The 16,067-nt window shown below is 36.5% G+C and overlaps 1 protein-coding gene across 1 annotated transcript in view; it reads right to left on the bottom strand.

Annotated features, from left to right (window-relative positions):
- Positions 1-16,067, bottom strand: part of LOC107297124 (doublecortin domain-containing protein 1) — a 52,759-nt gene that overhangs the window by 5,583 nt on the left and 31,109 nt on the right. Inside the window, exons 14-19 of the mRNA XM_029286230.1 lie at positions 11,750-11,881; positions 10,683-10,784; positions 10,032-10,168; positions 7,372-7,551; positions 4,535-4,685; positions 4,049-4,158 (exon numbers count right to left, since the gene is read on the bottom strand). Coding sequence (XP_029142063.1) covers positions 4,049-4,158; positions 4,535-4,685; positions 7,372-7,551; positions 10,032-10,168; positions 10,683-10,784; positions 11,750-11,881 — 812 coding nt within the window. The remainder of the gene's footprint in view (positions 1-4,048; positions 4,159-4,534; positions 4,686-7,371; positions 7,552-10,031; positions 10,169-10,682; positions 10,785-11,749; positions 11,882-16,067) is intronic.

Here is a 16,067-nt window from a genome sequence, read left to right on the forward strand (position 1 = left end):
GTTTCATGCCCGTTGCTGGTTGGCTAACTAGCAACAGGGTCTTGCCAGCCAATGGAATTGTGTGATTACAAGCCAGGGGAATCCCATAAAAGAGGGCTCCCCTGGCCCAGAGAGCAGTCCGGATTTACTTGATGCCTTGCCAATAAACCGAGAGCTGACTGTCACTCGACTCGTGTCTTACTGCCTGCGCGATCTAACACTGGCTATTTCACAATTGGTCTTGAGCACAGAATATGTGCTTCTTATTCTGTGGTAAAAAACAAAAGCAAAAAAACCCAACACCTCACAATTCAACCTGTTATTTGGGCAAAAGGGAAATAGATATAAGGAGTCCAAGCTATCTTGGACTGTTTAAATAATAGACAAAGCTTTGCTATTCTCAAATTTCTTTCTGATTTTAAAACCATTTGTTTCCCCTGATCCATCCTTCCCTAATCAAGGAGATACTGGAGAAGCTGACAGGTAAAGATATGGATCTCAGCTCTAAAGTATGGATCCATTCCCTTTTCATCTGTTTTATTAGTAATTTTTACACAACAGCTTAATGGCTAGAGTTCCTAGAGAAGGACAAAATATTTCAAAAGGGCAGAGGAATTAAATATGAGCAAGATTTCTGCTAGAATTTTAAAACAATGGTGAGAAGGGATCTTAAAGTTTTTCTAATCACTTTGTACAAGGAGATGAACTAGATGACTATTAGAAGGAAACTTTCTAATGGCAAACCACTTCAAATATCTTCCCAAGAATACCGCAAGGACTGTCCAGGCAGTCACTAAAAGGCAACAATGACCAAAAGGCACACATACACAAATACAAAAGAAAGAAGGTTTTTTTTCCATAATTGTGGGCATCGTTAAAAATAGATATTCAATGTATTTGACAGTACTAATCTGAACTTTAACTTTAACTTTATCTACAAGTCTAGTATGTCTGCTCCGAAGTAAATTGAGTGTCCAAGAATCCAGTTTTGAATTCCAAAATAATCTTGGAATTTAACAAATTTGTTAGGAGTATATATAGCAGTGATGTAAATATCACAAATTTTTAATATTAAACTCATGCTTCATTTGCCCCTACAAGATTTTTCAAAGAGTTAGTGATTTGTTTTACCAATATCTATCAGAGCTTTTTAAAAATGAATATAAAATGGTTCTATGAATCAGTCATTATTCATATCTGTTAGGATATCCTAAAATATATTTATTTATGACTCACAGAGCAGCAAAACCATTAAATTGGCCCCTTATCTATCTATTTAAATTATTTAGATTATGTGATTGATAAACTATTCAGCCTTTGGAAAAGCAAGTGTAACATGCCTTTCAAAGAAGAATACTATAGACCAGACATGTCAAACTTGCGACGTCACGTGACATCGCGCGATTTATCGGGACTGTTTTGCCATTGCCGGCAATGGGGTGGGCGCGGCTTCCGCATGATGCGTCCGGCGGGCAGTTTGACACCCCTGCTATAGACTGAAGCTCAGATATATTTTATACTGTGTAGAGTTATGACAAAAGATTATTTAACTTTTGGGTAAGAGTTAACTACAAAGAAGGAAATGAATAAAAATTAAAAAAGAGCCAGTTTGGTCTAGTAGTTAAGGCACCAGGCTAGAAAGTGGGAGATTGTGAGTTCAAGTCCCACCTTAGCATGAAAGCCAGCTGGGTGATTTTGGGCCAGTTAGTCCCTCTCTCTCTCTGAACTCTAACCCTCACAAGGCTGTTGTTATAGGGAAATGGGGGGAAGAAGGTTTGAATTATTTGTAAAAATAATAAAGGTGCGATACAAATAAATAAATAAATATTTGTAAATATGCTATGCTACTCATAGGTTACTATGCTAAATATGCTATGCTATGCTATGCTAAATATGCTATGCTATGCTATGCTATGCTATGTTACTAACTGTAAATCTATTATAAATTAAATAGTTACAGCAAATAACTGAGATTTTTTTTGTGTCCAAAGAGTTTCTGTCTTTATAATCAGTTTTCTTTTAAAATAAGAACCAAACTAAATACGTTGATGAACCTGCTATCTCCTGGCATCGGATTAGGAACAGTTAACTTTAAACGTCTCTTCTGGTTTCATTATAGTGACTGAAGTTATATTTACTATCATCTCTTCTCTCTCTCTCTCTCTCTCTCTCTCTCTCTGTGTATGTGTGTGTATGTATGCACATACATATACGTAAGCATGTCTTAAAGGTATTCTAGAAATTAAGTTTCTACTGCTGAATCACTCCTGCTGAGATTTCCCTCTCACCCAAAACACATAATGGGAATCTTTAATCAGGTCATCACAGAGCTGCCTGCAGCAACTGTTCTAAGCGATGCTTCTTTTATGGCTTTTCTACAACAGGAGGCAAGCAGGAGAATTAATGGGATATTCAGTATAAGTAAGCTTTCCCTGCTTCTAAATTTATGCACACAGTATAGGCATTTAATCTAACTGGTCTCTTGGTTCAACAAAACAGTTGCAGCAGCATATGGAGAGTGAGAAATGTGGAAATACTCAGCATATATCACAGGCACATGATTAACATGGAAAATATATTTGATGTTCATGTAGATGCACAATGTATAGCTACTCAAACCATTTTAGTGAGGCATTGTCCATAACTAAATGCTGCGTTTTGTTGAAAAAAAAATCTGGATTAAATAATTCCAATAAAATTTCAGAGCACAAATAGGTTTTGTGCTCTGGTGCTGGTTCTTACACTTCCATTTATTTTTAAAGCACCCGAAACCTGCTTCCATGGGTAATTGCAAAAAGCCTGGATCCAGAAATGGCACTAGCTCATATCTCCTCATATTTCAGTGTATTACATATTGTTAAATATTACTGAAGGAATTATAAAAATAATTAAAGGAAATTCATTTCATTTATTTATTCAGTTGATATGGCCACACATCTCAAGTACCTGATACTATGCAGCTCACGACATTAAAACAAAAGATATACAATACTCAAATAAAACAAGAAATAAAACAGCTGGTGAATCATAGCATGGCCCCACTGGGGTCCCAGGCTCGGGTACAGGGCTAGGTCTTCAAAGCCTTACAGAAGGTAAGCAGGATGGGAGTCAGTGTAATCTCAGGTGGGATGATGTTCCAGAGGACAAGGTCCAGGGCAGAAAAGGATCTTCTTTGGAGCCCCACCACCAGGCATTCCTTGCTTAAATCAGTGTTATACTGAATTAAGTTAGGGTACATTTGAATCTGAAATGCTCTTAGTAAAAGTTTCCTTTTCATAATGATGGCTATGGATTCTGAGCCTTAACAGAAGCCATCTAACTCAGTTAAATCTTACCTCACAAGAGCAGCAGGAAAAAATAATTTATAACTAATGATATAGCATATAATATATGCTATAATATTATATGCCTGAGCAGGGGTTGGACTAGATGACCTCCAAGGTCCCTTCCAACATTATTATTATTATTATTATTATTATTATTATTATTATTATTATTATTATTATTATTATTATTATTATTATTGTTGTTGTTGTTGTTGTTGTTGTTGTTATTGTTATTATTATTGATCATCACACAGTCAGCCAGATATTCAGATTGGATTTGGCAATTTTTTCTACCTATCGAGTCCTTACGAAAGGACCTGGGATAGGCAGATGTGGATGTTTGATGGTATTACAGATATCCTTGCAGGATGGAAGCAGTTCCTAGTAAGGCCGCCTTTTGTAATTTTTTATTATTATTATTATTATTATTATTATTATTATTATTATTATTATTATTATTATTATTATTATTATTATTATTGTTATTGTTATTGTTATTGTTATTATTATTATTATTATTATCAGGGCTTTTTTGTCATAGAACACCCAGAACGGGGTTCCGGCACCTTTTTTGGATGAAACCTTGTAGGGCAGGCAAGGCGGGTTGTATGACATGTGTGAGTTCTGGCACTTTTTTTTTTTTTTTTTTACAAAAAAAGCACTGATGATGAGATGATGATGATGATGGTTACTGTTATACAATTGTACATAATACAATCACATAAAATTGTATGTGGTACAACCTTGTCTATAACTCTTGTTGATGGTGAGACAACGATATTGGTAGATTCCGGACCTTGCTGCTTCCGAATTCTTGCATAATGAGCTCTAATTTCTATTTCATGCTTTACAGCTGAAAAAACAAAAAAAATGTATATATCAGGAATGAAACTGATTTCTCTAATTATGTCTTAAAACATGAAAAAGTATAGTTAATTTTAATTTAAGGCTGTTTTATATAGTTATAACTACATTTGTTTGTCTCCTGTAAACTTGAGCATTATTCAGAAACCTTCCACTTAAAACTTCCAGAAGCCAAGCCAGATTCAGACATGGCTCTTAGATCAGAAGGAGAAGAAAAACCTCATTATGGGCAGTATTCCTACCCATAAATATGATATGCAAACCCACGTTTAAAAATTACAAGCCATCTCATGATTATGACACTTTAATTATGTAGAAAATTGCCAAGAAATTCCAATGGTCATTTTAATATTTAAGTAAACTACCTTTTTGGCTCATAAAGGCATGTCCTGTCGAAACACAAACAATCATGTCTCTTTCTATTTCTTCCCATGATTGCAGCTGGTGTCCATCAGGTGTATATAATATTTTTGCAGGCTGAGACATTTTTAGATGAGTTGTACAACTGTCAAGTAGCTGAAATATTAAAACTGCATTACTATTCAGAAGTCTCTTTGACAGTAAGTGAGAATGTACAGTTTTCAAATTATCAGCCAAAGCAGAGACACCCCAGCTGTAAAACATTTATATGGAATTAGCTGCACAATTGTTGATTTTTTTTTTCAGCCATAACTTACAACTAAGTTAAAAACAAATACATTGGTATAAAGTTGTCAATATTATACTTGGACATTATAGTAAACCTGACAGAAAAAAAGGGGAGTGCTTGCACAAACAAGGACGGAGAAGTATAATGAATGGTGTTGGTGTTCATGGATAGTTTTCTTTTCTCTTATCTCCTTTTAATTTTTTCTCTTTAATACTTATTAATCTTTTGCTTTGCATAAGATTATGTTTTTGCTTAAAGGGGCACAATGGCTCATATGGTTAGGATGCTGGGTTGGAGGTTAGCAAGCCCGTGTTTGAGACACAAGTGCTGCCGTGGGGTAGAGTGAGCTCCCGTTCTTTGCTCCAGCTCCTGTCAGGAGCCCCCAACTGGTTGTCCCCCCGGGCAATGGTAATGTCACCGGCTAATCCTTTCAACCTGAAAGTGTCTTGATGCTTCTGACACCGGTGCAATGTGATGCTTTTGCTTATATCAAAAAGAAATGAGAATATAAGCACTTATGTATATGCATATCAGTGTGTATATGTGTGTTTGTTTACTTTAGGACCATGCAGTGCTTCAGATTAAAATATAAAAGTGCAAACAGTACTTGTTCGCAAGTCATTAAAGCTTCCATGTCTACTGTCAGAATCTCATGCCATGAAATTTATACTGCAAGGAACAACTAACCTGGAATTCTTCACAATCAAAATTAATTTGTTACTCCTAATTCCCTTTAAACTACTCTTTTGTTCATACAATATGATCAAAGGCTGATCAAGTGTTTGATTTTTTTTAAATTCCTGTTTTAAGGAGAAATCGGATTGTACACATGTGAGGAATGTAAGAAATACAGAAAATTATCTAAATTGACACAGAGTAACTTCAAGTACAGTATATAGTCCATAAGTACAAAAATTATACAATTTTTGTCTACAGTTATACAACTTATACAAGTTATACAAGTAGTCCTCGATGTATGACCACAACTGACCCCAAAATTGCCATTGCTATGCAAAACGAGTTTTGCCCCATTTTATGACCTTTTTTGCCACAGTTGATAAGTGAATCATTGCAGTTAAGTTAGTGACACATAAAGTGAATCTGGCTTCCCCATTGACTTTGCTTGTCAGAGGGTCGAAAAAGGCGATCACCTGACCCTTGGAAACAGCAACCATCATAAATACATGCTAGTTGCCAAGCATCCGAATTTTAATCACGTGACCATGGGGATGCTGCAATAGTTGTAAGTCTGAAAAATGGTCACAATCACCCAAAGGTGCTTTGGAACAATCATGATCTGGATGATTGAGAATCTCCATAGACATTCGATCATACACCAATTTTTTCAGTGCCATTGCAACTATGGATCTTCGCTAACCAAATGGTTGTAGGTTGAGGACTACCTGTATAATTGTATAAGCACAGAAATCAACACAGAAATTTCATAAGTTGATGAAATGCATCGCTCAGTGTCTAGCCAGCATGATCAATAGTGAAGATTTGTTTTTAAGCATCCATCGTCTGGCATCTCGCACAAGATTAGCTAAAATGGATCCAAATGTTTCTTCCAAGTGTTGGAAATGTAAATTGGCAATAGGGACATACTACCATACTACCATATGTGGTGGGAGTGCCCACAAGCCCGTGACTTTTGTAATAAGATAAAAAAATGGCTGGAAGAAATATTAATGTTAGTGGTAGAGTTAAAAACAGAACTCTTCTTACTAGGCATAACCACGCAGAAATACAACAAAGGGGTATTTTATTTGATGTTACACATTCACATTGCTAGATTGGCGTATGCTCAAAACTGGAGGAATAAAGGAATCCCAACAGAAGAAGAGATTTTATATAAAATTTTATAGTGTGCTGATATGGATAGGTTCACAATGGAAATGAAGGATAAGACAGAATCAGATTACTTTGAAATCTGGGACAAATTTTATTACTGGTGTGAATTAAGGAGAACTGCTCGGGTTTTAAGTTAGTGTTAAGATAGAAATATATATAACTGTATGTATAACTGTATTGTATAAAAGAATATGTTTATATAGAGATCAAGAATTATATGTATTAAGAGGAACAAATTGTTAGGAATATTTACTCTGGAATGTCACGTTATGTCCATTTTTGTTTTAACTGTATTATAAATAAAAAACTTTTTTAAAAAAGCATCCATCGTCTATCTCCAACCTTTGTTTTAACCTTTGTTTGTGTATATTTATCGTGGTTTTTATTATCGCTTGTTCACCGCCCTGAGTCCCGTAAGGGAGACAGGGCAGTATATAAATTCAATAAATAATAATAATAATAATAATAATAATAATAATAATAATAATAATAATAATAATAATAATAATAATAATAATAATAATAATAATAATAATAATAATAATAATAATAATAAAAGAAAAACAGTGATATGGTGAGCATGATAGAGTTATCTTGTAAGCAATTGATGTATATTCACTACTATGATGTAGCAGTGAAGGAGCAATCCCCAATATTTATTTCCTTACTTTATTCATTTAAAGTAAAGGTTTCCTGCTTTACCTCTATCATAGATTTCCCCCACACATGTGCTCCCTTGTCAGGTATATTTCCGTTTGGGTAAGCCCAGACTCTTTTGGTTGTGGGCTGCTTGTAGAGACACTTGTCATTTTTGGCAAGTAATTTAGGAGAAAAGGCAAAACTTCTTTGGAACTGCAGTGCTTCAAGCTCTGAAAGGTGCATCTAGTGTGAAACATAATCACAGTCATGGAGTTAGAATCAATGGTTGACTCTGTATGGTGGTTTATATTTTGCAAAGCTACACGAAATGTATATAATGCAACAAAAATATGTTACATTAGAATTATGAACACTGATATTTATCCTTCTATTTAAGCAACAATGGCTTAAGGAAGTGATGGCAAACCTTTTAGAGACCGAGTGCCCAAACTGCAACCCAAAACCCACTTATTTATTGCCGGGTGCCATTGGGTGGGCGTGACTGTGGTGGTCATGGTAGATTGGGTGGGTGTGGCCAAGGTGTTGCTCGTGGGGAGGTATGCCTGTGGGGAATGGGCAGGGCTGGGGATGATCCAGGGGGTCTCTGGCAGGTGGGGCGATGGGCAGGAGGCTCATCCTGCGGGGTGAGGTGAGGCAGGGTGGGGGTGCCATTGCCATGGGGCAAGGCAAGGGCTGGGGCAGCTGCTGCCTGACACCATTGACCCCCGCACACAGAGGCCAGCGAGTGCATGGGGGCCGATGGTGTCCGTCAGCAGCCACAGCCTGCCGGCCCCTCAACTGGCAAACTCTGGGGCTCCGCAGCCCACCACCAGCAGTTCAAAGAAGCAGCCTCTGAGCTGGATGGCTGGCTAACAGTTGAGGAAGCGATGCAGTGGGTCGTGCCCAGGAAAAGGAGAGCATGTGAGACCAGGAGGGACGGGAGGGGAGGGAGGGAAACCAGCCATGCTGGGATGCATCCGGCCATGTGGGACCTCGGCGAGTTAGCAGGTGGCTGGTTGAAGAGGGACAGTTGCCATCTCCGGGGCATGGCACGCATGCCCACAGAGAGGGCTCTGAGTGCCACCTCTGGCACGCGTGTCATAGAAGTTTGCTACCACTGGTTTAAGGCATTATCTCAATTTTTGGGTGGGAGGTTGTCCTGAACACTTTTTATTCACTGAAGCCAAACAGAAATTGAATCTTCCATGTGAAGATCTGAAGACAAATGTGGGTCAGAGAAAAAAAACTGGAGTCATGACATCTGCAGCAAACCAAGATTTCATCCAGGTGGCAAAATGTGTGCCTGCAACAATGCAACGCAAATACAAAAAGGGTGGGGTTTTCATCATGACACCATAACATATGTATGCATTATGTATATCACCCTTGCTCTCCCATAGACATCAAAGTATGGAAGCTTATATGATGTGCACATTTGGTGGTTCCAGTAAACAATGGCTCATTAGAGCTGTCCTATACATTCTTTAGAGCATCTAGTGCCGTGGTGGCGAACCTATGGCACGCGTGCCACAGGTGGCATGCAAAGCCCTCTCTGTGGGCATGTGCGCCATTGCTCCAGCCTTCAGCTGGGTTTTTAAAAACATTTTCACTTTAGGCCTCTGCCGCCATGTGCAAAAAAAAAAAAGGTTCAATCAATCAATTTCAACTTCTTGCGGGGAAAAAAAGATCTTGCAAAGTTGGAATTCATTGACTGAACATTTTAGCCCCACCCAGTCTGCCGTTACCACCGCAGCCATGCCCACCCAATTGGCCAAGCCCACCCAGCACCCGATGATACATAAGTGGGTTTTGAGTTGCAGTTTGGGCACTCGGTCTGTAAAAGGTTCGCCATCACTTATTATGTTACTTTGATACTGTGTATTTATACAGTTGATTAGAGATTATTAGCAGCCTAATGTTTAAACTTGTTTGAACATTAAATATTAAGCTCTTTTGAATCTGATAGCTCAACAAAATCTGGATCCTCGTCTTCAGACCTCTCACACTTGTAAGTGAGGGGGAGGGCAGTATCTAGCCCAACCTTGTCCATGATTGTGATCTATTTGGATATATGTCCCCCTATTTGGCAAGAACTGCCTGGGAATAAGAAAATATGACAAGGAGCAACTCATGTTTGGTAACTGGTCATGCCCACAATGACAGCCTCCTTCATGCAATCATTTTGTGAGACCACCCACAACTTTCAAATATGCTTATTGACCCAAAAGATTCTTATTAAACAGAGTTTATAAGAAGTTATATTTATAGTTCTATACTTTACAGTGCTTCTAAAAATACAACATACTGTACAGCTCTTTTCCCAATTCCTTCATAGTGATTATTTATTAAAGATTTAATGAAAACAGTTGTTTGAAACACAGTGCTTTCATTTATAAACTAAAATTTATTTCAAGATGAGAAAACTGCAGTCTCGGGGGAGGGACTACCACATTCCTTTTTCTCAAGAATAATATGTGGATTACGGGAATGTGAAACATGTAGCTAAAATGTTTAGATAAGAAACAAGAAAAAAGAATACATGTTGCTTCCAAGATCAATCCTACATAATGTAAATTAATCATATCTCTCTCTCTCACTATGACAAGGAAGTCATAGTTCAGACAATTTCTTGGGTAAGCAGGTCACAAATATTTTTCTAATGCATTTAGATCTAAAGAGTTCATTTTTCAGGAAATCAAGTAGCACAAAGTATACATTCACACCTCTGTATGTTGTATAGTTTCCATGAGCTTCATCTCTTCTTGAGTTTCTTCTGTCCAGCCTCCTTCTACTACCACAGGTTGGAAAGGGCTCTTAGTGGGCACCAAATCAGCAGCTTTATATTTTGTTATACGACGACCTAAAATAAGAATTGTTTTAGAGTACCTTTTTAAAAAATGGGAAAGAATTTTAATTCAGTGGAACAAATGGCAATAATCCAATAATTACAATTTTCACATTAACATGATTGCATTGTATTATTCCTTAATAAAATCTAAAGCTGTTCTCTGTAGGATCTGTGGTTGCAATTTTGAAGTCCATATTTGCTCTGAGATGTGGAGCTCAAAAATTATTAGTTAAAAAACCTTGCATACCAGTCATGCTGGATAGTCCTTGTGTAACAGAAGGAAGGATGTGTTTTCAATAACATTAATATAATGCCATAAACTGAGAGAAGGGTGAGTTTTCATTAATGTTAATATAATACCATAAACTGAGAACATCGGTATCTTTATTACAAAGTATGTCAGCTTGAAAAATGTCAACAAGAAGTTTTTGATACGTGGACTAATATTAAAAGTTGTTGTCTCATGTTGATATTATACTATTAAAAATAATGTAATTACAATGAAATCAACTTTCACTATACTGACCTTGCAGTTGTCTCATTTTGTGTTTCATTGCGTTAAGGTCTGCCAGAATTTTATCTTTTTCTAGCCATTTCTGTTTTATTTGCCTTTCTGTGTTTTGCAAAGCTGTAATGAAAAATATATAGTTTTTGGTACAGTTTTCCCCCCCAAAAAATGATTTTGCATCTAAAGGTCTGGAAAGATGATTGGATCTTTCACATACACACATGTGTATAAAAACAAGGGAGGGAAAGTTATCTTTCCTAGTGTCCAAAGCAATTTACATGCTCCATTATAGCAGCACATATTTACAGGTGACAGTAAAACTGATTCAATCCTAAAGAATCAGAATTTATAGGTTTATGTTTGCAGAGCTCAAATTTCTGCAGAATCTAAGTCTGTATATTTCAGCATACATATATAAATCAATAGTTGATAGTTTTTGTGTGAATAGCTAATTAAGTTGAATTAGTACTTATTAATTTAATAGTATCTTTTTGTCTAAGCTGTCTTTTTGTGATGCTTCTTGACTGTGTATGATGTATATGTATGTGTATGTATACATGTGTCTGTTCATGTGTACATATATGTATGTGCATATACCACATAAAATGCTACTTATTCATATCACAGATACATATTTAAGAAAATCTTCAACTGAGATTTAGCATTCTTGTGAGCAAGGTAGAGAAGCTGGGTAGTAACCTAACTTTTTGTGTTTCATAAATTCTTTTCTGCCTAAGTTCCTTTTTAGTATGGGATTTGTCTTAAATCCATACTCATCTTCCACCTATTGAATAAATATGGTAAATAGTTGAAGAATGTTCAGGAATGAGATGACAAAAATAAATAAAAATATTCTGTAATTTTTCCATTGATAATAATCTATTATTTTGCAAAGTATATTTAGTATTTTGTTTCTATACTCTAGAGATGAATTATATACACATTTATGTTTTTGGACATTTACGTTCTTCACTGAATTATGAAAATGAATGTGTAATTTGACGGGCAGGATATCAGCCATTTAGAGGAAAACAGATAGAAATGTCAGGCTCTTATAACATTTCCTTTTTTGTTTAATGACTTACTATCCAAAGGTAGAAAAGGTTCTCCACTGGAAACCCAGACCTCAACTGGATTTCTAAGAATGCTGCTGAGCACCAAATGATCAATATCTGATGTTATCTCTGATGATGTAAAGTTGATGTTCTTATTCTTATCTTGGTGTAAAGAGAGAAAGAAAGATTTCATGAGAATTCTGTTTTACTTTACAGTTTTCTTAAAGTGTGCAATTTTCTAATTCTATACTTATTGAATTTATTTACTGCTGGCATCAAGTTGACTTTCAAAGTTTTGCAATGTATAACCACATGCCGAAATTTTAAAAAAACACATAAAATATAGGTAAAATGCACTACCAAATCCATGGCAGTACCCAAATTATTAATAACATTATTAGGTGTCAAATAGCCAGAGGAAGAGTTCCATCTTCAAAGTCTTCACGAAAGATTCCAATGTGGGAACAATATGAATCTGGGGGGGGGGGGGGAGACTATTCTATGATGTGAGGGCTACTATGGAGAAGAACTACTTTAGGGAACCCATCCCCTTCTTCTCATAAGTGCATGGGACACCCAAAGTCTGCCCATCTGGGATGAGCATATCAAATTCTGGTTGTCTATGACCATGCCATTTTGGCATTAAACATATACACCCAAAAATATACTGAGTTTCCAACAACACTAGGCATTTAAACACTAAAACATTTTTTGCTAAGGAATTAGGAGCAGTGGTGGTGTAGTAGTTAGAATGCAGCATTGCAGGCTAACTCGCCGACAGCTAGTATTTCGATCCTGATTAGCTAAAGTCTCAAAGGTGCTTTTTTTCTTCTTCAAAAGGCAACTGGACTATTTTTTCCTTGAGGAAGAAGAAAATGTTTCGTTTCTTATCCAACAAGCTTCTTGCACTATTTCATTGCTCTAGGTTGCAATATTTCATTCTAAGCACCTTCACAGAGTGCTTCAGCATTGTCCAAACAAAGAACAGAACAGAATAACCGAGTTGGAAGGGACCTTGGAGGTCTTCTAGTCCAACCCCATGCTCAGGCAGAAAACCCTATACCATTTCAGACAAATGGTTTTCCAATCTCTTCTTTAAAACTTCCAGTGTTGTAGCATTCACTCCACTTAATTGTTCTCACTGTCAGGAAATTTCTCCTTAGTGGAACCTTAAAGCATTGTCCAGTTATATTGTTTGTTTGGCTAAACACTTAACTTCCCAGCACCCCTTCACCCCCTCTTAGGAGTATTATAACAACTACAATAATCGATATGTTTCAAAAATTTGACAAATTAACAAAGCTGCTTTTCTCCATTGTTATAAATATGTGTGTTTCTCCATTAAAAATAAACGGTGCAACTGTGAACTTCAATACTTGTTGCAAGTATGATTCCCTACAATAGATGAAAGAGAGAGAGAATAATTCTTTTTCAGAATTTATCTGTTGCCCTACAATTAAGAGTATTCAGACAATCTATACATATTAGCAACTAACTGATCTTCATCTTCTACTACAGGCTGTTAATCTGTAATTGTGGTTTTCCAAATTGTCAACTACATATTTGTATATACGCAGAAACAGTTTTCTGTGTATACAGAATCCACTTTGGCACACTGCTATTGCTGAGAAATATCTTTGGCAGAAAGCCCTTCTTCCATATACATCTTGATTAATCAAGGCTGTTACAGCAATGTGCATGGCCAAGATCTTGTTAACATCTTTCAGTGTTTCTCAACCTTGGCAACTTTATGATGTGTGGACTTCAACTCCCAAAATTCTCCAGCTAGCAACGCTAGCTGGAGAATTCTGGGAGTTGAAGTCCACACATCGTAAAATTGCCAAGGTTGAGAAACATTGATCTAGAGTGTTGAGAAAATGTTCTAACATAGTGGAAATGGCCAGAAAAAAATAGGAGCCAAAAACATTCTGTTGAGATGGGAATAACATATCACCTCCAGGATCAATGTATTGCATGAGAGGATATGGAATTAGTCTGAATTGATAATCTGAGGAGTGCTGCAGAAACTGAATTAAGCAGTAGCTGTCAGTCCAGATAAAGGCCTCTGTAGACATTGAATCTGCTGTTAAATAATAATAATAATAGTAAAGTTGGAAGGGACCTTGAAGGTCATCTAGTCCAACCCGCTGCTCAGGCAGGAAACCCTATACCATTTTGGACAAATGGCTGTCCAGTCTCTTCTTAAAAACTTCCAGTGTTGGAGCATTCACCGCTTCTGGAGGCAGGTTGTTCCACTGGTTAATTGTTCTCACTGTCAGGAAGTTTCTCTATTATAAAGAGCTCTTAAAGCTCTTTTGTTAAGTCTGCATAAAGAAATGCTAGCAATATAGCAAAAATGATAGCAAGATGGTCTCACTCAAGTTTAAAAAAAAACAGAAAGAGCACCCTCACATAAAGCAGTGGAAAAAGGTGCTGGTTGACATAAAGGAAAGGAAAACGGCAGAAAAACTTAATTTGTTGCTTCTGTCTTCATTGATATGCCTTAGCTCTTTTTTCAAGAAGGGTTAGAATGAACAGACAGAAGGAGCAAGAGTAAGAAATGGATGAATTAAAAATAAACAAATAGCTGGGCCCAGATGGTATACATCTGATGATTATAAATGTGAAATTGCTTCCAAGAAAAATATGCAACTTAGTTTTAAAACCAGAATCTGTTTCTGAGTGTATCTGAAAACTACAAGTAACTACAGTTGCTTCAAGTTCTATAATACATAGGAATTTATGTCCCATTACTTTAATGTCCACTCTGAGTTAAATAGTACAATGTTTTATTAAAGAATATGATCAAACATACAAATACCTTTTTGAAAGGATACTAATAAGATTTCTGCAACAATACATTGTCAAGGACAAAACTTTGGCAGCTACGTGCCTCTACGTTTCAACTTGCCTTTACAATAAGGAGGGGAGGTGTTACTTTTGAGTGGGTTAGATGGAGAAACAAAACTTCAAGATACTGTTGAAGACCTTGAGAGCCTGAAACCTTTTGAAGGACACCATAACAGGTGTGGATTTGAAGCAGATGTTTCCCATAAAAAAGTGAACTTGTTATATGGACTATGGGGGACGCTGGGGGTTTGGCTGGGAAAATGATTGTTTAAGTGTATGATTTGTTGTTGGAGCATCAGATTTAGTTTTACTTTGACGTTACCATGCAGTATATCTAATAAACAGTAAGATTTTCAGAGATGGAATGAACCTGGAGTTTTATTTGAAATTCTTGAGCTAGATGTTGATATGCATTTTGTTTCAGTAATCTTCCACATTTTTTAAATCTAAAAACTCTACTTCAAAAAGCTTTTCACAAACTACCTCACCATTTTTTAAAATCAACTTAGAGGACGAGCACTTGTCATGTCATGGACTGGTAACTGGCTAATGATTAAGAAAAAAAAGATGAATAATTGAATAATTTTTAAACAGGAGAGATATTTAAAGCAAAGTGTGCTACAGATTAATTTAAGTAAAAAGAGTGATACTTTTAATTGATTAATAAACAATCTGGATTTAGGGGTAAGGTTTTCCAATTTACTGATGTCATCAAATTGTCAAGGTAATACAATTTTTAAAATGGATTGCAAAGACCTTCAAAATGATCTCTAAGTGGGTTTCAAATGGCAAATCTCTTTCAATAAAAGATGATGTGCATTGGTACAAAACAAGCAGAACTTCACATAAACATTAGCGAGACCTGGATTGGTTCAAAAAAGAATCTTGGCATTTTTGTGGACAGTTCAGTTATGTAGCTGTTATAAAAGGGCAAATTCCATGCTTAGGATAATTAGGAAGAGAATTTAAAATAAAACTACCGGTTAAGTAATGCCACCACATTTCAAAAATGATGTAACTGCAAAGAAGTGGAGAAGGTACAGAAAAGGTCACTCAAAATGATTAGAGGTTTATAATATTTTCCATGAAAAAAGACTACAACATCTTGGACTTCTCCTGTCTGTCTTTATGAGCTTTATGAATGCATATGATTGACCACCAGCGTATACAGAATATGGAGTTAAATGAGTTATTTGCTTAAACCAACAAAATAAAATCAGAGTAAATAAAACAGCAAACTCACCCACCTCCCACACCAATATCATTTTGCTGTAGAGGCAGGGGTGTCAAACTGCTGGCCCACGGGCCAGATGCATCTTAGTGAAACCGTGCCCACCCTATTGCCGGCAATGGCAAAAAAGTCACGATACGTTGCGACACGTCATGTGACATTGCAAGTTTGACACCCCTGCTCTAGAGGATTCTTTAACAGGGCTCTGAGCAAGTAAAGAGCCCACACATCTATTCAAGATACACTTCAAAGAATCAAGTCAAAGTC

The sequence above is a fragment of the Protobothrops mucrosquamatus genome, unplaced genomic scaffold (assembly GCF_001527695.2).
Source record: "Protobothrops mucrosquamatus isolate PMUCROS unplaced genomic scaffold, P.Mucros_1.0 scaffold3149, whole genome shotgun sequence".
NCBI classification, from domain to species: domain Eukaryota; kingdom Metazoa; phylum Chordata; class Lepidosauria; order Squamata; family Viperidae; genus Protobothrops; species Protobothrops mucrosquamatus.